The sequence below is a fragment of the Nilaparvata lugens genome, chromosome 10 (genome assembly GCF_014356525.2).
Source record: "Nilaparvata lugens isolate BPH chromosome 10, ASM1435652v1, whole genome shotgun sequence".
Taxonomy (NCBI): domain Eukaryota; kingdom Metazoa; phylum Arthropoda; class Insecta; order Hemiptera; family Delphacidae; genus Nilaparvata; species Nilaparvata lugens.
This window is the reverse complement of record NC_052513.1, coordinates 41,644,277-41,667,634: the sequence shown is the minus strand read 5'-3', so window position 1 is coordinate 41,667,634 and position 23,358 is coordinate 41,644,277. Positions and strand designations below refer to the sequence as shown.

Genomic DNA, 23,358 nt, shown 5'->3' with positions numbered 1-23,358 from the left:
AAATTATTCCACCTCAGCTAAACCTGTGTACTGAATTTTTTTAAATATATTTCCATCAATTATTGAAAAAGGTGAGGAAACGCAGAAAAGCTGAGAAAACACTAATTTTGGCTAACTGGATAAATTGGTATTTAGGAGGTCCTGGATAAATGCATTTCAATCTTCAACTTGGTGCAACCTAACAAAGTCAACTCAACTTGATGTCAACCTGACAAAATTTTTAATTTAGTTACCAGAACAACTGTTTCGAAGAGGTACTCTCTCTAGATTATAGTTCTATATTAACATATGGTATGACATTTAATAAAATTATAATTTCAAGATATTGGAATAAGAAGAATATTCATGCTAAAAGAACTTAAACCCTTAAAAACCACCCTTAGAGTTAAAATATCGCTAAAAGATTTCTCAGTGCGCATCTAAAGGGCCAACTGAACAATATGTTCAGTGAACATACCTACCAAATTTGAACGTTTGTGGTACGGTAGATTTTTAGTTCTGCGAGTGAGTGAGTCAGTCAGTGAGTGAGTGCCATTTCGCTTTTATATATATAGAAGAAGAAGATATATATTTTAATTATGATAGTCCCTTTTTCAAAAATTGATAAAATAATTGAAAATACAAATTATAACTTGTTATAATATAAACATATGAATATTGAAAAAGGGTACTATAATTCTATTTTATGAAGAAAAGAAGATATCATTCATAGCAATTAACTCGACTTATGTTCATCTGAATTAAAAAGACAAAGCATTGATATTCAGCTGGCACTTGTAGTGAATATTTTTGTCGAAATATCTTAAAACTGAATCGAGAATGGGCGTGTACTGCATGCATCGTTCTCGCTTGTGATTGGTCGAAGCTGTTTGACACAGTAGTCGGTAGGTGGCAGCACTTACAATGACAATCAACACAAAACAAGAGGAAGTTTCGCTCGACGAAGCAGAAGAAGAAGAAGAAGAAGAAGAAGAAGAAGAAGAAGGAGAAGAAGAAGAAGAAGGAGAAGAAGAAGAAGAAGGAGAAAAAGAAGAAGAATGAATCATAATGTGCCAGTGAACACAAAACAAGAGAAACTTTCGCTTGACGAATATGAAGAAGTAGACAGGAGAAGAAAAAAAGGAGAAGAAGAAGAAGGAGAAAAAGAAGAAGACACGAGAAGAAGAAGAAGAAGAGAAGAAGAAGAAGAGAAGAAGAAGAAAAGAAGAAGAAGAAGAACTGGGTGGATCTTTGAAGTTCAAGCGATTTCTAGTTATTGAAGAATCATCTTCAGCAATAAGCCTTATTAGAATACAGTGAATCTTGTTGAATTCTATTGAAGACTGAAGGACTTTTCAAAGACAGAATAAAAAATCACACATCCATGTTAAATAATTTATTAAAAAACTAATGTTGTCTCTTATAAAGTCTTATCAATATAATATGAGCTTTGAAAGTTTTATCGATAGAAAATACATGAAAATACTTTTAAGAATAGAATATCCAAGTTAAGTTAATCTAAAGAAAATAAGATTCAATGAGTTTATCATAAACAAGAGTAATAAAATGACAAAAGTAGAAGAAAGATAACATTGCAATCCTGGATAATAATGATAGAATATTGTCTGAAATGATGTTTCATTGCTAATGAGATTTCAATTCTAGAGCAGTTCAAATGGAGATTCCAAATCCATATATTTATTTTATTCTATATTTTTTTTATTGGAAAACTAGTCTCATACAGATATTTTCGAAGTGTAAAGGGAAATACAAAAATTTAAACATGAAGATTAAATTTTAAGATTGTGGTTGAGAGGACTTGGAAGTCCTAACTCCGCCTTATAGAGAATATCCAAGTTGCGTCCCATAAAATTGGTTTACACAAGAATTTCAAGAAAATTCATCACAGAATTGAACTATCAACAAGTAGAAGAAGAAGATATGAACTGTTTCTTTTCAATACATTTTATGTTATCATTCCATGTATTCTGGGGACATCTTCACTATACAGAGCACTTCATCTGTTTGATAAAATAGATGAAGGCGAATCAATTGTCACAATACTAGTTTTGTTTATGTCGACTTCAATAATTAAAAGCTGTATCGAAGATATATATACTTTTAGGTCCTCTATAGATCGGAGACTCGTTCATTGATTAATCTAAGGTCCTCTATAGATCGAGAACACGTTCATTGATTAATCTATGTTCCTCTATAGAACGAGAACGTCTTCATTGATTACTCTAAGTTCCTCTATAGATCGAGAACACGTTCATTGATTAATCTAAGTTCCTCTTTAGATCGAGAACACGTTCATTGATTACTCTAAGGTCCTCTATAGATCGAGAACACGTTCATTGATTACTCTATAGATTGAGAAGACGTCCATTCATTATTAAACGATGTTCAGAATGAGTTAAATCGATGTTAGATACTTTTTTATGAATGAATTTCTAATAATAGTAACGGGATCGGGAGTAAGCAGAACGGGAAGAGGATGTGTCCCTGTAGCAGCGATTAAGGGCGTTTCCTGAGTATCCAGGTGGACAGGTGCAAACTGCAACGTGGTTCCTTGCGTTGCAAATGGCGTCGACTCCGCATTGGCTTACACACACTGGCTTGCACTCGTAGTTGATACAGTTCTGGTCGGATCTGCAACGCAATGACACGGTGTGTTACAAATTTGATACATTTGTTTCAACTTTTTCCGTCTCCAATGCTGAGTTGGTAAAGTGTGACACAGTGTAAAACTTAATGAGAGAATAGCTTGAAAAATTGCTCCCTCTTTACTTCTATCAGAACACCCTGAGTCCAGTAGAGTCTGTCCTGAAAATCTTACTAAATTGAGTTGGATCTTCTTGATTCTCAAATGCGAAGCAAAGAAAAATAGGTAGAAACATCTTGAAGCCAAGCCTGTACATTTTCTTAGAGCACTTCGATTGTATATACCGCGAAACTCCTCCCTACATGTTGGTAAGACTTATGAGGGGATTCCATGTACTTTTCAGTGTAATTTTTTATTCATTTATTACAATATTACATATTCATAGTAACATTACTTATATGCAAGCTCTTTCTAGCATGGCCGTATATGGGAGTACTGAATACACAACTTATGAATTATGAACAAAATGAGACACAGATGTTGTCAATACCATTTCAATTTTGTTTTACAAAAGGTCCATGGTTTCGGGGCTACACCTGCCCCATCCTCAGCTAAACTGGTGTTTTGAATAGGCTACATAATTATGAATTACACAACATGATACTGAATAAAAAACTATGAAATTCAACAAGAAAGGAGTGATAGTGTTTTTACTATTACTTATACTATATTTCTATTACTGAGTTGTATTTTTTTTTTTTTGAAGAAGTACGACCATGATTATTGATTTCATTAAATAATCATGAATTGTTTAAATAAATTGGGTACCTTGCTATTATTGATATTGATACATAAATTGTTTGATAATTATAATATGTCAGTTGGAAAAGTGAATCGATTTTTTATTCACGTATTCATTTGCAATGTGTATAGAGTGTAAAATGAAGACATTCATCTATCAATCTATTTAATCGAAATCTGCCGGGCTGGATGTGAATAGTCCCATTTGAACTCATGGGAATCATAGCTTACCGGCATTCAGAGTCAGATTGGCACTCTCCCCTCTGACATCCACTGAGAGCATTTCCAAGATATCCTGGCAGACAGGGAAATATACAAGTGTTTCAATGGGACTATTCATACTCGTTTAGCCCAGCTCAGTGTGAATAGTCCCATTTGAACTCATGGAATCATAGCTTACCGGCATTCAGAGTCAGATTGGCACTCTCCCCTCTGACATCCACTGAGAGCATTAAATAAATAATAGAATAAATAGATGTTTATTTCCCCAAAAAACTTAAACTACTACCTACATCAATTACAGAGAATATAAGATAGTTTACAATTACATACAATAGTTAGTTTCAAAAGAAATTGTTATCAATGTTGGTTTGAGACAGGGTTGTCCTCTCTCACCAACTCTCTTCAATATTTATGGGAACGACCTTTGTAGGAAGTGGAAGCAACAAATTCACCCAGGTATACAACTAACACACAATATTGCTGTCAATTCATTATGGTTTGCAGATGATCAAGTAATATTGCAGGAATCAGAAGACAATCTGCAAAGAGCAATATACCAACGCCATCTCCTCAGCTCAGAATATAATATGAAGATTTCCTTGCACAAAACAAAAGTGATGGCGTTTCTGGGGAAGTCTCCAATACGTTCTAAAATAGTTCTCAACAACAGAATACTGAAACAGGTATCACATTTCAAATATTTGGGATGTGATATTACATACGAGGAAGACCACAACTTGAATGCAAAAATTAACAGATTCCAGTACATATGCGGAACTATTAACAGAACTCTCAAAAATAAAGCCCGAAAAGAGACGAAACTCGAATTTTATAAAGTAATGGCCGTCCCTACACTTTTGTATGGCTCTGAAACCTGGGTACCAAAGATAAGGGAGTGGAGCAGGTTACAGGCGGCCGAAATGAGATTTTTAAGGTCAGTGAAGGGATGCACCAGAGAGGACAGGCTTTATAATATCGATATCCGTAGAGAGCTCAATGTGATCTCTATACCTCAACAAGTTGACGAGAATCGACAACAGTGGAGAGAACACGTTGAGAGAATGGGAAACGGAAGAATCCCGACAGCTGTCATTGCTTACAAGCCAGAAGGGAGGAGAAGTATTGGCAGACCAAGAAAAAGGTGGGAGAATGTTTGAAGGCGGAACAGCTATCAATGCCTACCCCTGTAAGAAGACGACAAGACGACGAGTTAGTTTCAGAAATTTCTTATAATGTGTCTTCTACATCTTTAGTGTTTTATGTGCGGAAATTGACCCACTCTACCATGGCGTACCATGTTCTTTCTCGGATGATGGACATTCAGATATAGTGTCGTTCATGGTGTTGTTGCATAGTCTGAGTTTCACAGGTTCATCTGTTTGGTGTGGTTCATAGTGGTTCAACTGTCTGACATGAAAAGCAATATTGAAGTCATCCAATAGGTGTTTTTTACTCACTGAGATGAGCTCTGTCTTCATAAATCAGTGCTACTTTGTAAAAATTATAAATAAATAATTCATTTGTGTTGGCTTCACTCCAGTCATTGAGTCTACATACTGAAACTTCCTCGATTTGAGGCGTCTTCGCGAATTTTAGAGGAAACCCTGGATGTTGTGAGACTCCTCTGATGTATTCATTTCGATCACTGATTCTATTTACTATGTCTAGTAAGGGGAGAACCGTAAGCATTATATTGCACAGTACTGGAGACATTCAGTCATTGTTGGTCTCAAAAATCAACTTAATTTTCCTTGTATACTCATTTTGAACTACGTCCATCTTGAATAAGACTATAAGCAGAGAAACAAATCTATTTATTTTGTATAAGGCTATAAGCACTACAAGCCCGAACGGAGGAACACCTCTTACCAGAGTCCTACAATAGTTCCAGTCCAGGCTTGATGTTCTGAGAGCCTTGATTTGGCACCCCAGGATCTACAGATTGAAGAACTGTCAATCAAAAACAGTTCTATTCTACTATTTTAGAATATATAGAACGAGCTGTAGTCATCTAAGTAGTCTACTGTAACAGTAGGTTATTGGTTAACATCAAAGATTAAGGTTTAAGGTCTAAGGTTAATATGATATTGAGGCAACTGACGTTTCTCGAAGGGCCGACAGTAGACGAAGGGATCGCCCGTCATGTCCTTAGGGCAGCTGCAGATGGCTCGTGTGCGGTCTCGCACATTGCAGTCTGCGTTCTGGCCGCACTGTCCGGCGCAAGGGTTCACACAGCGCGAGGCCGAACACATCGGCTTGTTGTAGGGACAGTCCTCGTGCACCACACACTCGGCCGAGCATGACACGAATGGGTCGCCGAAATAGCCCTAGACACAAAACAGTAATGGATAAATATCGATCTGATGTAGCTCTAGGCACAATTCAAAACAGTGGTGGAAAACTATTGATTTGAAATAGCCCCAGGGAAAAAATACTGGTGAAGATTAATTTTCAATTTACGTTATTTACACAACTACAAAATCAAATAAATGATAGGGAGAGAAGGAAAAGATTGTAACAAAACTGTTTCCCTCACATAACAGTGATGAAAAACTATTTATTTGAAATAGCTCTGGCAATCAAATACTGCGATAGTAAAGATTTATTGATCTACTTTAATTCCACAAAAACAATATCAAATAAATGATAGGGAGAAAACCAAATGATTGTAACAAAACTGTTTCCCTCACAAAACAGTGATGGAAAGCACTATTAATTTGAAATAACCCTGGCAAAAAATACTGTGATAGTAAAGATTTATTGATTCACTTCATTTTCACAACCACAATATCAAATAAATGATAGGGAGAGAACCAAATGATTGTAACAGAACTGTGTCCCTCACAAAACAGTGATGGAAACCCATTGATTTGAAATAGCCCTAGGGAGGAAATACTTGTGGAGATATATTGAATTACATCATTTTTTCAAACATCACACAATCAAATCACTAGCAAACAGTAAGACAGTCCGGTCCCACAAGATGTCAAATTATGAAATGATAGCTCAATAATGAAATTAATGACTTAGGCGTTATACGAGCGCTAACGCGGCGTTGGCAACGTTGAACCGAGTTCTACACAGCGTTCTTAGTGCGTACTATGGAAGTACTATTGCCCAGTTAACGCGACATAACGACAGCGAAAACGCTGCGTTTTTAACATGGGCCTAAGTCACGATCTGCACAGAGACGAGTAACACTTTGGTGCTCATTATGTCGAAGAATATCGTGCATGAATGTCGTTCAAATTACAATGAATTGCGTTTGTACTTATTCCCGGTTTCACCAAGCTTGGTCAATACATTTGTACAACATTTTTATGGTTGAGAAGTGTGCACTGGAATCTACGATACAAACTATATTATCAGCATGGAATTATAATATGTTACAGTGCGCTCGTTATAAAGTGTACTGTACCTGATTAGATCATGTTCAAATGTCTTGACCGAGCTTGGTGAAACCGGATATCAACAGTGTCGTGTCGTGTCATGTCGTGTCGTGTCGTGTCGTGAACCATGAGCCACTAGTGTCGAGAGCTTCATGACACAGTTATGGCAGTAAAGGAGAGAAGAAGTGCAAATAAAATGTAAGATATGCAAAGTGTCTTCAGCCCTAATGGTTTAATTTTATTTCAATTCATTCTTCAGAATCCTTCTGACCGTCTACATGAGGTGTATAAGGATTTGTCAATGATTTCTTGTGATTGATTGGTGAATGATTTGTTGAGATTGTTATCAACGTTCTACCTTGCCAGGGTTATCATACTGTCTGACAACTAATTCTCATTCAACAAACCAGAGATCTGAACCAGCATATTCTCGAATTTTATTTTAATTTTTCTATTTTATTCATTGTGGATGATGCCCACATGAGCTTTTTGCTTGTGCATGCGTTGAATGTGTGTAGGTAAATTGAGATGTTGTAACTTCCATGCAATCGGCGATATTCGAACCCACGAACCAGGTGGTGCTGGCAGACCGAAGTTTACAATGCTCCTTACCACAAGACCACCCTGGCCGGAATAATAGAATAGAATAGAATAGAATAGAATGACTGCCTTTATTTTATACCTGGGAGGGCGAAGTTAGGGCGCAGTCGGCCCTCTCTTACACTTAACCCTAATGGGGTTTTCTGTACGATGACCGATCTTATTTCTATTTCAATTCCAGTAGCAACTTATTTGTGAATGAAGATATTTAAATTTATATTGTTGAACTAACCGGTGGACAGGAGCATATAGCACGATGATTGCGCACTTCACAGTTGGCAGTAGGTGCGCATGCGCCCGAGGCACAGGGCGAGGTGCACTTGAAGTTGGAGCAAGCCTGGCTGGGACCACAGTCTGCGTCAGAGTCACATTCGTGACGACATCCTTGCAGGGGCGAACCGAAGTAGCCCGGAAGACAGGTGCACACTGGACGATCGTTCACCACCTTGCACTGTGTGTTTGCGCCGCATGGGCTGGGGTGGCATAGCTCCTCTAGAATAGAAAACCAATTATACTAGTAGTTCTGCGAACAGTAGACCTCGCTCATGATTACAACTCTCAATCTAATGAGAAGGGCCAGTAAGTACACTATATTATTGTGTAGATTTAGCCATGTCATCTATTATTTTCTCCATTGAAAGTGCTAGAGACACTGTTTGCAGGGATACCGGCCTTATCAAGGAGGTACCTTTATATCGTCTCCATATTCACAATATAAACATATATTACAACTTTTCTAATAATTAATTATAAGAAATCGGTCAACTGACGGAAAAATGGAATATGCAGTAGGCAATTTAGATGATGAATCGTCTCACAGACGATGGTGAGATGGAAAATGATTCTAAATAAGATGGGTTCGTTGATGACAGACAGGAGGTTACTAATGATGTTTTTCATGAAAAGTGGATTCAATGTTATGGCTTGTTATGGCTTGTTATGCCTATGCAGAATGTTAATGCTCACAAATCGGTCTCCGATCTCATACCAAAAGGAAAACAAAAGACTTGACACTGTAGAGCGACACAAAAATGCACAAATGCGAAAAAGTAGGAACATGAGTTGCTGTATCTTCAAAGATACTTTTGAGATTATTCTACGGTTTTTTAAATATTACAAAAAAACCGGAGGTCTTACCAAAAATCGCTACACATACGTATCTGTGCCTTTTTTCAAAGTAATTGCATACCAAATTTCATCCAAATCGGACAATAACTGCGACTGTAACTGCGGTACAAACAAACAAACAAACAGACAAAAGCCGATCGAGTCGAAACTAAGACATCAGCTTCGCTTCGGTCAATAAATTCAGTTTATTTGCCAAAAAATATAAGCAACCTCACAAAGTAAGTGAATACATAGGTAAATAAATTGTTCAGTTACTAGATAGCAAAGTTTACCTAGTAACTGCTTATCAGTAAAACCTGGTTTCAATTAGTGGAGTTAATGGTAGAGTTCCCTGGGCAAGTACTAACTGTCTTGTGAACTCTCCCAATAAAAAAACATTCATAGTGGAGTACTAGTTTTGAGGAGAGTAGAGTGGTATAGCACCTTGGGATAGTACTCTACCACCGCTTCTCACTCTACTGTACCACTACTATTCTAATGAAACAGTCTCGAGCTAGTAGAGTAGAGTCACTCTAGAGTAGAGTACATAAAAGAGATTAGTACATTATTACATTTCAAGATTAGTTCTGTTCACTAGACAACACACTTTACCTACTATTCTCAATCGAAGTGAAAACGACCAAGTAAGTAGAGTGGAGTTAGCTCGGTAGAGTTAGCATGCCAGTCACTCGACCACTAACTCTACTAGTGAAAACCAGGATTAAGAGACAATCACACATGCTACTGTGTTGAATGAATGTATATCATCATAGAGAAACAATAGCGTGAGTAGATAACCCATGATATAGGGCGTTTATGTCGCAACTTTTACTGTTATCTCAAGCCGATTACTGTTGATTATTGTCGAATTCTTCTGTGTTGTTGTTGCGGTGAGAGTGTATGAACGGCACAATATGAGAGACTACCAGTGTCACACAGCTTCACGGGAAAGAATTACATGAAATATCGGCTTGAGATAACAGTAAAAGTTGCGACATGAACGCCCTATACCATGGGATATCTACTTATGCTATTGTTTCTCTATGATATCATAATTATTATCTTATCTAGTTGTGCTAGGGTTCCTATGATTATGCAATCAAATAAACAATCATAATTTTCTCAAATCTTTTTTCAAAAACCTTCGAGATTTCATATCAATGACATCTTTGATAACAGGAATCAACATGGAAAATACAAGGAATTCGATAATTCATAGAATTTAATCGATATATCACACGAAATAATGATCAAATATTCGGCTATTTAATGAAGCCCATAGCCAAGTTTTCGTTTCATAGTCGTTTGAAATAACGGCTCCGGTAGTATTCCCTACAGTTTGGAGCAGTCACAACTCTTATTTATTTATTTATTTATTCACATGTAAATACAATTCAGGTAAAAACAACAGGCATTTGCCCAAAACTGCTTCAAACCTTAATTTGGAATACACAGTCTAAAGGTTATGCTACTTACGTAACTTAAATCATAATTCGTACACAATTTTAAGTCCAAAAAATGTATCTACTACAATTTTGAATTTATTAGATTGATCAATCTCCAAATACGAATCCAAACAAAACTCTTCCTTCACAATTCCTTATGACCTTCTTCCTGTTGAATGACTTCTTACTACAAATAATTTTCTCTAATTCTCTACAAATAATCCTCTACACAGGTGATTGGATAAAATATTTGATAGAAACATTACCACATTGAAAATTATGAATGATAAAAATGAATTATGGTGATAATCTGATAATAGCCTAGCTGATTCCCGAACGGCAACCCAATCAGCCAATCGTAGAGCTTCCTGCCTTGCCGACTCGTCCGCCGCCAGTGCAAGAACGCCTGTGTAAACGTTTCATGTGGCTTGGCCCTAAGAGATAGCATAAGCTGTCTACAACTTCATAATCTTAATGGTTGGAGAATGAGACTATAGAAGCTGTTGGAGCACAACCATTATAAGGCCTCTTCAAACATAAGGTGTGTTTTGGTTTGTGCATAAATGCCGTCGTCGACCACCACAGGGTGAATATCAGACAACAATGCCTGTCGTCTTCGACTGCAGAAGTTTACGCACAAACGAAAACCCACCTTACGCTACGCTGAAATCCGTGTTCGAGAGATTGAGTACTTTATTTATGTAGATTGCAATATATATACTGGCTTATACACTTATATACAATAGCTTACAATACAGCAAAATTATAGATGAATTTACGAAATATAGACTAAGAAAATAATTATTGAACTGTATATGATATGAAAAAGCAATTTGTAATATAATAACTATAGATAATTATCTTATAATACAGCAAAATTATAGATGAATTTACGAAATATAGACTAGAAAATAATTATTGAACTGTATATGATATGAAAAAGCAATTTGTAATATAATAACTGTAGATAATTATATTGTTATGCATCTACATAAATTGGCGGAGCTTTGGACATATCAATGTCCATTCTTCGGAAAGAATATTAAAAATATCCTTCCCACTAACTCTCTACCAAAGATGTAGCCGTCCAATCTCCCAATATTGAAAGCTACGCTGAGCTGACGTGAACAATACACATTCGTGTCTTGGATTTAGAATTTGGAGATAGGAGGTATTTCAGTGTAGCGTAGAGTGAGAAGAAACTCATAAAAGTATCATTCTTTCTTTTCTCTATGATAATGCATACCTGGATCCCTCTGACGACACGACACGAGCGGATCGCCAGTGTAACGGGCCGGACACGTGCAGACGGGAATATGATTGCGTGCATAGCACTCTGCATTCACACCACACTGGCCGGCGCATACGTCAACGCAACGGTAGTCACGGCAAGTGCGGGAGCCTGGGCAGTCATTGCTGTCTGCAAGCACATCAATCAATCAATCAATCAATAGATCTTTTCATTCAAGACACATTACTCAAGGCTAAATCATATTATAATCATTCATCATAGACTAAGTTGAATCATTTTCTATTCAGCCCATAATTGAACGAGCGTTAGCGAGATCTCACTTTTGACTTACTGAAGGCCAAAGTCGTTGTCCGTCTGTTTGTATGTTCTACAATGATAACTTAAGAAAGGATTGATCAATCAGCTTCAAATTTTGAACACATATTCCTCGAACCTTTTTACAGGTCAAGTTCGTTGGATAACAGAATTGACTCACTCCTTCGTCCTTTTTCAGGATATGAAAAAAAAATTGAAATTGCAAGAGAAAAAACTGTGTTGTGATTTATCATTCAGTCAACTGAAGGATTGATTGCATGCAATTATGCAATTACAACAGTTTTCTCATTCATTATATGCGCTGACACATATTATGATTTTAGCTGGTTAATTTACAACTTTTATATCAACAAAACTGATGCAGGTTGAGATGAGATATCAATGTGCGGCTTTCGCCATTAATTTTCTCTTGGAATTCTGTATTGAAATCATTTATCATGAATTTGGATTCATTTGAGGGACAAAGATGTTGAAGCGACAGAGTAATTTTTGAAGAGTAATTATTTCAAACAATATGAAACCTACTGTCAAATCATTCTTGTAGAAGAAATGTTAAGCTGTTACTATAATTTACACCAACTCTATATAGTTGAAAGTTCGCGTTTCAAAGATTACAATACAACAGTTCTTGGGCGAGTTCTCCAACCCAGAGGGTCACTAGTAATACAATAAATGTAACATTGGCTGGGTTATCAAAAATGTAGGCGAACTCACACAGCAGCAGACAAACAAAGTTGAAAAGAACAAGGAGAAGAACAACAAGAGCTATCAGTATTACACAAATAAGTGTAGAATTTCAGTAGAATTGGACCCGCAAAATGGTGTCTACTTATGCGTCGACCAATCAGAATCGAGACTGGGCGTGTAGGCCTACTGCTTGCATCGTTCTCGCTTGTGATTGGTCAAAGCTGTTAGACACAGTAGTCGGTAGGTGGCAGCACTTACAATGTGACGATTAACACAGAACAAGATAAACTTTCGCTTGAAGAAGAAGAAGGAAAAAAGAAGAAGAAGAAGAGAAGAAGAAGAAGAAGAAGAAGAAGAAGAAGAAGAAGAAGAAGAAGACGAAGAAGAGAAGAAAAAGGAGAATCATTAAATTAATACTGGAGCTAGAGATATACTAGCTCTTTGTCTAATAGTATCCTGGTTTCCTTCAATTAATAATTAATTCTTTAATATTAACTTATTGATTCATCCAATTGGAAAATTGTAGATGGAATTTACATAATATAGACTAAGAAAATAATTATTGAACTGTATATGATATGTAAAAAGCAGTTTGTAATATAATAACTATAGATAATAATCATATTGCATCTACATAAATTGGCGGAGCTTTGGACATATCAATGTCCATTCTTCGGAAAGAATATTAAAAATATCCTCCCCACTAACTCTCTACCAAAAGAGAGAGGGAGAAGGAGAGAAAGATGTCTTGTAGGTGTCAAGAGTAGGCGTTCCTACATACATACTTGGTCATGCTGAAATAATAGTTATGGACAATTCAGAAAATTGATATCTTCCTTCATAAACTGGAGCCAACAATAAAGGGAAGACCAGTTATTGGAAGTGTATGAGCTTCACCTATTATGCTAATTCAATATTAAATGCTGCGTACATATAATTTAAAAAATCTACATACAGTACATAATAATGATCGGATGAAAATAGTGTTATAACATTCCAAACGCGTAATCAATTTGATTATCCTCTACTTGATAATCACTAACATTAGCTTATAAGAACTAGCCGTCAGGCTCGCTTCGCTCGCAATCCGTCTAGCAAGGGGGCTCCGCCCCCTGGACCCCCGACTGGGTTGTCCAAGAATGATATCAGCAGGCTCGCTTCGCTCGCCTGCATTTTTCATTATTTGAGCATTTTTATCATATGTTAGGACGATCCAGTCGGGGTCCAGACTAAACGTCTGGCCAACGGATATGGCGAGCGAAGCGAGCCTGACAGCTAGTAATATAATTTCCCAGGATTGAAGTAGCAGTGCCCAATAAATTTTTTCGCGATAAATGCATTTAAATCTTCAACTTGGTGCGAACCTAACAAAGTCAACTCAACTTAATGCCAACCTGACAAAATTATTAATTTAGTTGCCAGTTAAACAACTGTTTCGAAGAGGTACTCTATCTAGATTATAGTTCTATAGTAACATGTGATATGGAAATTTCAATTATAATTAAGAGATTGGGAGAAGAAGAATATACATGCTAAAAGACGAACTTTAAACCTTTAAAAACAACCCTTAGAGTTAAAATTTTGCCAAAGATTTCTTAGTGCGCCTCTAAAGGGCCAACTGAACATACCTACCAAATTTGAACGTTTTTGGTCCGGTAGATTTTTAGTTATGCGAGTGAGTGGGTGAGTGAGTGAGTGAGTGAGTCAATCAGTCAGTGAGTGAGTGCCATATCGCTTTTATATATATAGATGAACGCACTAAAGTGAGATGTAATTCACATTGTCAGAATTCCTTGTTACATTTCTAAAGCCACGATTACACCAAAGTTATTAACAAAATGTTTATTTTTCTGTCCTCATAGATCCTATTAGATTGAACATAGCTTATCATACACATGATGTGCATATGTGTTTGTCAAGATCCGTTCAATCTAATAGAATCTATGAGGACGGAAAAATGAACATTTTGTTGATAACTTTGTGTAACGCAGCTTAGGCCTGCATTTTCCAGTTATTTCATTCTATTCCTATAAATTACAATAATCACAACACTGTATCATCTACATCTTTTATTGATTCTGTTCTATAATATGTGATTGATTCGACATTGAATCTTCTATTTTCTTATTTTTTTCAATTTGGATTCCGATTGTTTCTCCACTTGGCGTAATAATAACAGTGAAGAATAAATAAACTATCGCACTATTCTGTTGTTTTAGTCAATTATTTCTATGAAATTAAACTATCTAGTTCACAGACTGCCTGGAGTACTTTCGGGTGTCAGGCACCCATTTTCAATGGTAAGTCTCTGAGACTAGTAATTTTTATTGATAATCAACATAAGAATGAATCAATATCAATTCATATTTGAAAACACAAATTTAAATATTTCAACCACTTTTTATTATTATAATAATATTTAAATTTGTGTTTTCATTTTGTGAGGTGGGAAAAAAGAAAAATGTAATAGTTTTGGTCGTTCAGGGTTTTGATAATAACGAATCAATAAATTATTCATTGCGAATTAGAATTAGAAAATAATTATTGAACTGTATATGATATGAAAAGTAATTTGTAATATAATAACTATGGATGATTAGATTTGTTTTTGCATCTACATAAATTGGCGGAGCTTTGGACATATCACTGTCCATTCTTCGGAAAGAATATTAAAAATATCCTCCCCACTAACTCTCTCTAGAGAGAGAGAAGGAGAGAGAGATGTCTTGTAGGTGGCAAGAGTAGGCGTTCCTACATACATACTTGGTCATGCTGAAATCACTAGTTACTGGACAATTCAGAAAATTGATATCTTCCTTCATAAACTGGAGCCAACAATAAAGGGAAGACCAGTTATTGGAAGTGTATGAGCTTCACCTATTATGCTAATTCAATATTAAATTGCTGCGTACAATATAATTTACAAAAATCTACATACAGTACATAATAATGATCGGATGAAAATAGTGTTATTACATTCCAAACGCGTAATCAATTTGATTATCCTCTACTATTGATAATCACTAACATTAGCTTATTAAGAACTAGCCGTCAGGCTCGCTTCGCTCGCCATATCCGTCTAGCCAGGGGGCTCCGCCCCCTGGACCCCCGACTGGGTTGTCCAAGAATGATATCAGCAGGCTCGCTTCGCTCGCCTGCATTTTTCATTATTTGAGCATTTTTATCATATGTTAGGACGATCCAGTCGGGGGTCCAGACTAAACGTCTGGCCAAACGGATATGGCGAGCGAAGCGAGCCTGACTGCTAGTAATATAATATTCCCAGGATTGAAGTAGCAGTGCCCAATCAATTTTTTCGCGATAAATGCATTTAAATCTTCAACTTGGTGCCAACCTAACAAAGTCAACTCAACTTAATGCCAACCTGACAAAATTATTAATTTAGTTGCCAGTTAAACAACTGTTTCGAAGAGGTACTCTATCTAGATTATAGTTCTATAGTAACATGTGATATGGAAATTTCAATTATAATTAAGAGATTGGGAGAAGAAGAATATACATGCTAAAAGACGAACTTTAAACCCTTAAAAACAACCCTTAGAGTTAAAATTTTGCCAAAAGATTTCTTAGTGCGCCTCTAAAGGGCCAACTGAACATACCTACCAAATTTGAACGTTTTTGGTCCGGTAGATTTTTAGTTATGCGAGTGAGTGAGTGAGTGAGTGAGTCAATCAGTCAGTGAGTGAGTGCCATTTCGTTTTTATATATATAGATGAACGCACTAGAGTGAGATGTAATTCACACTGTCACAATTCCTTGTTACATTTCTAAAGCCACGATTACACCAAAGTTATTAACAAAATGTTTATTTTTCCGTCCTCATAGATTCTATTAGATTGAACATAGCTTATCATACACATGATGTTCATATGTGTTTGTCAAGATCCGTTCAATCTAATAGAATCTATGAGGACGGAAAAATGAACATTTTGTTGATAACTTTGGTGTAAACGCAGCTTTAGGCCTGCATTTTCCAGTTATTTCATTCTATTCCTATAAATTACAATAACTACAACACTGTATCATCTACATCTTTTATTGATTCTGTTCTATAATATGTGATTGATTCGACATTGAATCTTCTATTTTCTTATTTTTTTCAATTTGGATTCCGATTGTTTCTCCACTTGGCGTAATAATAACAGTGAAGAATAAATAAACTATCGCACTATTCTGTTGTTTTAGTCAATTATTTCTATGAAATTAAACTATCTAGTTCACAGACTGCCTGGAGTACTTTCGGGTGTCAGGCACCCATTTTCAATGGTAAGTCTCTGAGACTAGTAATTTTTATTGATGTATTTATGTATTAAGTTAGCACAAACAATACAATGATCGGAAATAGTTATTTGTGCAACTAGTGCGCAAAGTGACAGTTTGCTGCACCGAAATAAATGGTTACGGAATAGCTTCTTGAGTGCAGCAGAGGAACTTTGCGCACGTATTTCACATTAAATTTTTCCTACAGTTACCATTGAATATGAAAAGTGGGTAATTATGGATAAAATGATGGCTGAAATCCAACAAATGTTTGTGTGTGTGATGCTGTTATTAATAACAACCTTAATTCATTTAAAAATTAATAATCCAATTGAAGTTGAAAATTCTCAGCCGAAGTTCTCATTTTTATTCATTCAAGAATCAGAAAAATACAGATAAAACAAAAAATTCGCATTCAAATACACGCCAACGCAAATACACGCTGGTTGAGATGACTGCAAAATGACTGAACCGACAAGCGCGCGACCTAGCGGGAAGAATCGTACCTAACTTCGTTTCATCCAGCTAAAAACAGTATTCAGATATTTAGAATAATATGATTAACTAGAATTACCGAAAAATACTATAAAAAAATTGCAATACAGTGTTACAGAGTATGAAACGCTTTACTCTCAAGGCTTACATCTTTTTACAAAGAATGTTCAACTCCAAAAAAAGGTTTCTATTATTTTGATTGCCATATAGACTACTATATACGATAGATATACTACAGATATTCTGTTACACCATATATACTACAGACAGGTAACAGATTATTGATTGACAAATAAATAGAATAAGGAAAATATGGAATGAATTTTAGGACTTATGGAAAACCTCTACCAACAAAGTTATTAGCTTGTCTGCCCTTAGAGTTTTTTACAAGCTGCGTTTCAAATTTCAAGTTCATATAGGAAGAGTGAGTTGAATTTAAAACTCAATGGCAGGGAATGAAACGAGATTTACGAATCAGATTTTACATCTCATCATAGAGAAGAGAAATGATGGCATAGAAATTATCATCGTTTATGCTATCTTTTCTCTATGATCATATATAAGTTTCCCTAGGAAAAATATGTTAGCATCGTCTAATAATTCTGATAATAGAACACATCTAATCATCTCTTCATCATATAATCAACATATCTCAGAGTTGACTCTAATATAGTAAGGTCCACGTTATAATGGCAGTATTTGATTAACATTGGTGTTGCTATCCTTGTCTATCATTCCACAAAGCAGATAGCGCTAACCTTTTCTGGCTCTGCAATGTTGCCAAGTCTGTCTTCAACGATGTAGAATTATAACTACTCAAGGCAGAGACTCGGCAACGCTGTTCTCCTATCTTTATCCTCTTCCATTATAACGTGGACCCCACTATAGTAGCTATAGTGAGGTCCACGTTATAATGACAGTATTTGATGAACTTTGGTCTTGCTATCCTTGTCTATCATTCGACAAAGCCGGTGGTACTATCCTTTTCTAGGTCCACAACATGCCAATTATGTTTTTGACAGTGTAGAAATAAAATTAATTAATGCAGAGAATCGGCATCGCTATTCTTCTATCTTTATCCACTGCCATTATAACGTGGACCTAACTATAGTTACAATATTAAAAATTAAAAATAAAAACACATATTTCTTTTGTTAAGACGCTTTTTTTTGTTATATAATTTATTTTGTTCTTATTTTATTTTACTCTTGTTTTTTTCTCAGCTTTATGTTTATTTTAAATCTAATTTTTTGAATGAAGAACGTTGTAATGTTTCAAGGAGACATATAAGGGTTTAACCTGTTGTCTCCATGTATGTATTTATGTAAATAAATAAATATTGTAGATATCTGATCAGTTGAAGAAGCATCACTGATACAATATTGTTAAGTGGTGTAGTATCATCTAATATAATAAGAAAATAAAACATGAATAACTGAAGAATACGGATATGGGTACTAAAAATACCTGATGGATGACAGTTGACTAATGAGTCTGCTTAAAAAGGTAAGGCAAGTTCCAGGGTCACGTATTACGCAGATTATCTCAATCTTTGCAAGTGAGAAAACAAACATCTGTTGTGCCTGCATTCTTTTCCATTAATGGGTCTAAGGTTATCAGTTACCAAATTCCAGGAAACATATCGAGTAGTTTTTGGCCCGGTCGCACAAAAGCCGGTTAAATTTCAGAGAAAAAGAATTTCAGAGAAGGCCTTTTTGATAAGACGGATTCTCTGATTGGTTCTCGTAAAATTAATTACGGTTAAAATTTAACCGGCTTTTGTGCAACCGGGCCTTAGTGATATGTATCATTGAATGTTTTGTTCAGCTTCAAGCCATATCAATTTGAAAAAAAATATCAATTTTAAACACGATTAAAATTCAACCCGCTTTTGTGCAACCGGCACATTGAGTTTGAATTTAAAATAAATAACTGTGAGGAATGTTTTCGAAGCTACGATATCGTAGCCTACCAGTCAACAGTTTAGAGAAGTTTGTATGAAAAAGGAGGATTTTCGAAATATTATATCATATTGGTCTAAGAATTCAAACAGGGACTTTGTAGAATATCTAAAAGAAAACTTGATTGTGGAATTGCTGGATCAACATGAAGTACAAAAAGTCTCATAAATTTTTCTAAAATTCTTAACAAAATATAAGAATTAAATCGTACAAGCCTATTAATCTTCTGCCTGTCTAGTCTAAATTCAACTTGTATCATTCATCAAAAACTGGAATATGATGTTTTAATATAGTTATTTGTGCAACTAGTGCGCAAAGTGACAGTTTGCTGCACCGAAAGAAACGTTTACGCCCGAGCCGTAGGCGAGGGCGGAATGGTTTCTTGAGTGCAGCAGAGGAACTTTGCGCACGTATTTCACATTAAGTTTTTCCTACAGTTACCATTGAATATGAAAAGTGGGTAATTATGGGTAAAATTGCCTGAAATCCATCAAATGTTTTTCTGTGTAATTTTATTATTGATAAAAACCTTAACTTATTGTCAAATTGAATAAAAATGTTGTCCTTGGTTATAATATCTACTTAATAAGGTGCTCGTTGTGCTTCGTTGCACCTCTGCTCACTATAGCAGCCCAGTCACTGTTACCAACTTCATTTTGATTTTGCTGCACTGGTGCTCCATATAACCTACTAAGTATTTTGCGTTGCCATGTTGCAAATCTGGAGTGCAGAAAAAATTTTCCCGCACTAGAGCGGAAAAGTGATTCTTTGCGTTCTGTAATCAGTGCAGCAATGGCCACTTTTCAACGTAACTGTAGGAAAAAAGAATTTCAGAGAAGGCCTTTTTGATAAGACGGATTCTCTGATTGGTTCTCGTAAAATTAATTACGGTTAAAATTTAACCGGCTTTTGTGCAACTTAGTGATAAGTATCATTGAATGTTTTGTTCAGCTTCAAGCCATATCAATTTTAAACACGATTAAAATTCAACCCGCTTTTGTGCAACCGGCACATTGCTTCAAAAAAAATTATCAATTTTAAACACGATTAAAATTCAACCCGCTTTTGTGCAACCGGCACATTGAGTTTGAATTTAAAATGAATAACTGTGAGGAATGTTTTCGAAGCTACGATATCGTAGCCCACCAATCAACAGTTTAGAGAAGTTTGTATGAAAAAGGAGGATTTTTGGAATATTATATCATATTGGTCTAAGAATTCAAACAGGGACTTTGTAGAATATCTAAAAGAAAACCTGATTGTGGAATTGCTGGATCAACATGAAGTACAAAAAGTCTCATAAATTTTTCTAAAATTTTTAACAAAATATAAGAATTAAATCGTACAAGCCTATTAATCTTCTGCCTGTCTAGTCTAAATTCAACTTGTATCATTCACTAAAAACTGGAATATGATGTTTTAATAAAAATATAACAGTATTAATACGGATAACTAGTAACGGAAATAATACAAATACTTATAAGTAGTTGCGGTCACCATTGTTTATCCATAAAGACTCACCTTCAAAGTACCTTTCCATCCACTGCTATTTGAAAGAATCATCAAATTACAAAAAGAACAATAAATTAGTTTTCTATTATTGGTTTAGTTTGAAAATTAATATGAAAAACAAGAAGCATATCATTTGTTATTTCGGTATTATTATTCGTCAATTTTATTGGATCTTACAATAATTTATTTTAGTTCGCTTGATAGATTTTTGTTACAATTTAACACAAGTTATATGAGTTCATTCTGAACTCCTGAGAGTTATTCATCGAATAAACTGGAACTTTATCATATTATTGAGTATTGGCAATTAAAATTAAGTTATTCGAGATTTTTTGGCTTTCAGAGATTCATTTGTTCCACAAATAAGCAAATCGAGAAATGAATCATCAATAAAGAGATTTACAAAATCTATTGGCGTTTCTCCATGAGATTCAACATTCAGTTGACAAGATAAGATGGAAAATAGAATAACCTGTAATAGCCAACATATTTTTCAATTATCAGAATAAGACGATAATCTTGCATGAGTTAGTAAAAACATGAGATCTTTCAAGATTATTTTTCCAGTCTGTTCATCGATTGTAACAATTTGGAGAACTTTTCAATCACGATTGATGATATTCAGCATTAGTTAAGATTCTGTAAGATGACAACCAGATATTATATTTATATTATATTACATTGAAAAGATAGATCCACTTGATAGGAACTGTTAGAGAGTGTGAGTAAACATAAGTTTCGTTTGTTGTTATCCTCAGTTTTTTTCTTCCATGAGCTTAGTCTGTCGATAGTAATATTGATAATAGATTGAAAGATTGTCTAAATCATCCGATTAGTGTCTTATCTTCAGTTTACTTACTATATTTTAATGACAGTAAATATTGATAATTGGTTAACGGATTGTTTAATGTGAACAGTTTTGTTGTTTCGTTTGTTATCCTCAGTTTCCTGACAATTATTTAGTCAGTCATTTTTTATTGATAAGTTTTTAATGAGTCAGTAGTTATTATTCCAATCTGTAAGTATATTGTCAATAGTTGAATGATTGTTTGGAGTCTAAGCTTAAAGGCCGGTTTCCAAGCTCGGAATTTTAGCTAAGTTCTAGACTTTAAACAGCTGGAGTTAGAAAATTATTGGCTTTCCGAAACGGGGCGTAGTCGTACTTTTTTACTTTCCTCGCCCTACTACCATAGGTAAGGAAAGTATTGCTTTCCAAAAAAAATTAAGGAACCGTAATTTCAAGTTTTCTATACGTTTCAAGGTCCCCTGAGTCCAAAAACATGATTTTTGGTTGTTGGTCTGTGCGTATGTGTGTGTGTGTGGTGTGTGTGTGTGTGTGTGTGTGTGTGTGTGTGTGTGTGTGTGTGTGTGTGTCTGTGAACACGATAACTCCATTCCTAATCAACCAATTGACTTGAAATTTTAAACTTAAGGTCCTTATACCATGAGGATCCAACAATAAGAAATTCAATAAAATTCAATTCAAGATGGCGGAAAAAATGGCGGATAATTACTAAAAACCCATGTTTTTCACGTTTTTCTCAAAAACGGCTCTAACGATTTTCTTCAAATTTATACCATGGATAGCTATCCATAAGCCCTATCAACTGACATGAGTCTCATTTCTGGGAAATTGCAGGAGCTCCGTAATATTCTTGAGAAAAATGACAGTTACTAAAAAAACATGTTTTTCACGATTTTCTCAAAAACGGTTCTAACGATTTTTTTCAAATTCATACCCTGTATAGTTATTTATCAGCTCTATCAACTGGCATGAGTCTTTTTCCTGGGAAACTAATGGGGGGTCCACCCCATCCTTGAGAAATGGACTTTGTAACCTCCTTCTTGTGCATAAGGTAGGTAGAGCAGTTTATAAAAAGAACACAGTCATAGTCAAGATATTTCATCTGTAGAACAGCTGTTTTGACGACTTCTAAAAATCATCGAATTTCACAATTTACACAAAGGAAAAAGTACTCTGAAAACAATTATAATAAAAACATTATAGTAGTCTGATCGTAGTTGCAAATATGTTGCCGCCAATCGTCATTATGTTATTCCCCTAAATTATGCTCGTTTGAGAATGAGGCTTGCAGTTCAATGAGCAAGGAAAGTTGTGTGAGTCATCCGATTAGTGTCTTATCTTCAGTTTACTTACTATATTTTAATGACAGTAAATATTGATAATTGGTTAACTGTTTAATGTGAACAGTTTTGTTGTTTCGTTTGTTATCCTCAGTTTCCTGACAATTATTTAGTCAGTCATTTTTTATTGATAAGTTTTTTAATGAGTCAGTAGTTATTATTCCAATCTGTAAGTATATTGTCAATAGTTGAATGATTGTTTGGAGTCTAAGCTTAAAGGCCGGTTTCCAAGCTCGGGATTTTAGCTAAGTTCTAGACTTTAAACAGCTGGAGTTAGAAAATTATTGGCTTTCCGAAACGGGGCGTAGTCGTACTTTTTTACTTTCCTCGCCCTACTACCATAGGTAAGGAAAGTATTGCTTTCCAAAAAAAATTAAGGAACCGTAATTTCAAGTTTTCTATACGTTTCAAGGTCCCCTGAGTCCAAAAACATGATTTTTGGTTGTTGGTCTGTGCGTATGTGTGTGTGTGTGGTGTGTGTGTGTGTGTGTGTGTGTGTGTGTGTGTGTTGTGTGTGTGTGTGTGTGTCTGTGAACACGATAACTCCATTCCTAATCAACCA

The 23,358-nt window shown here is 35.3% G+C and overlaps 1 protein-coding gene across 1 annotated transcript; it reads right to left on the bottom strand.

Annotated features, from left to right (window-relative positions):
- Positions 1-1,360: 1,360 nt before the first annotated feature.
- On the bottom strand, positions 1,361-11,584 carry LOC120348759 (keratin-associated protein 5-1; the record flags this gene model as incomplete). The annotated part of the gene is made up of 5 exons (XM_039436027.1): positions 1,361-2,631; positions 3,617-3,690; positions 5,680-5,934; positions 7,829-8,088; positions 11,395-11,584. Coding segments are annotated over 5 exons (978 nt in total), but the record flags the coding sequence as incomplete, so codon positions are not given.
- Positions 11,585-23,358: the final 11,774 nt, after the last annotated feature.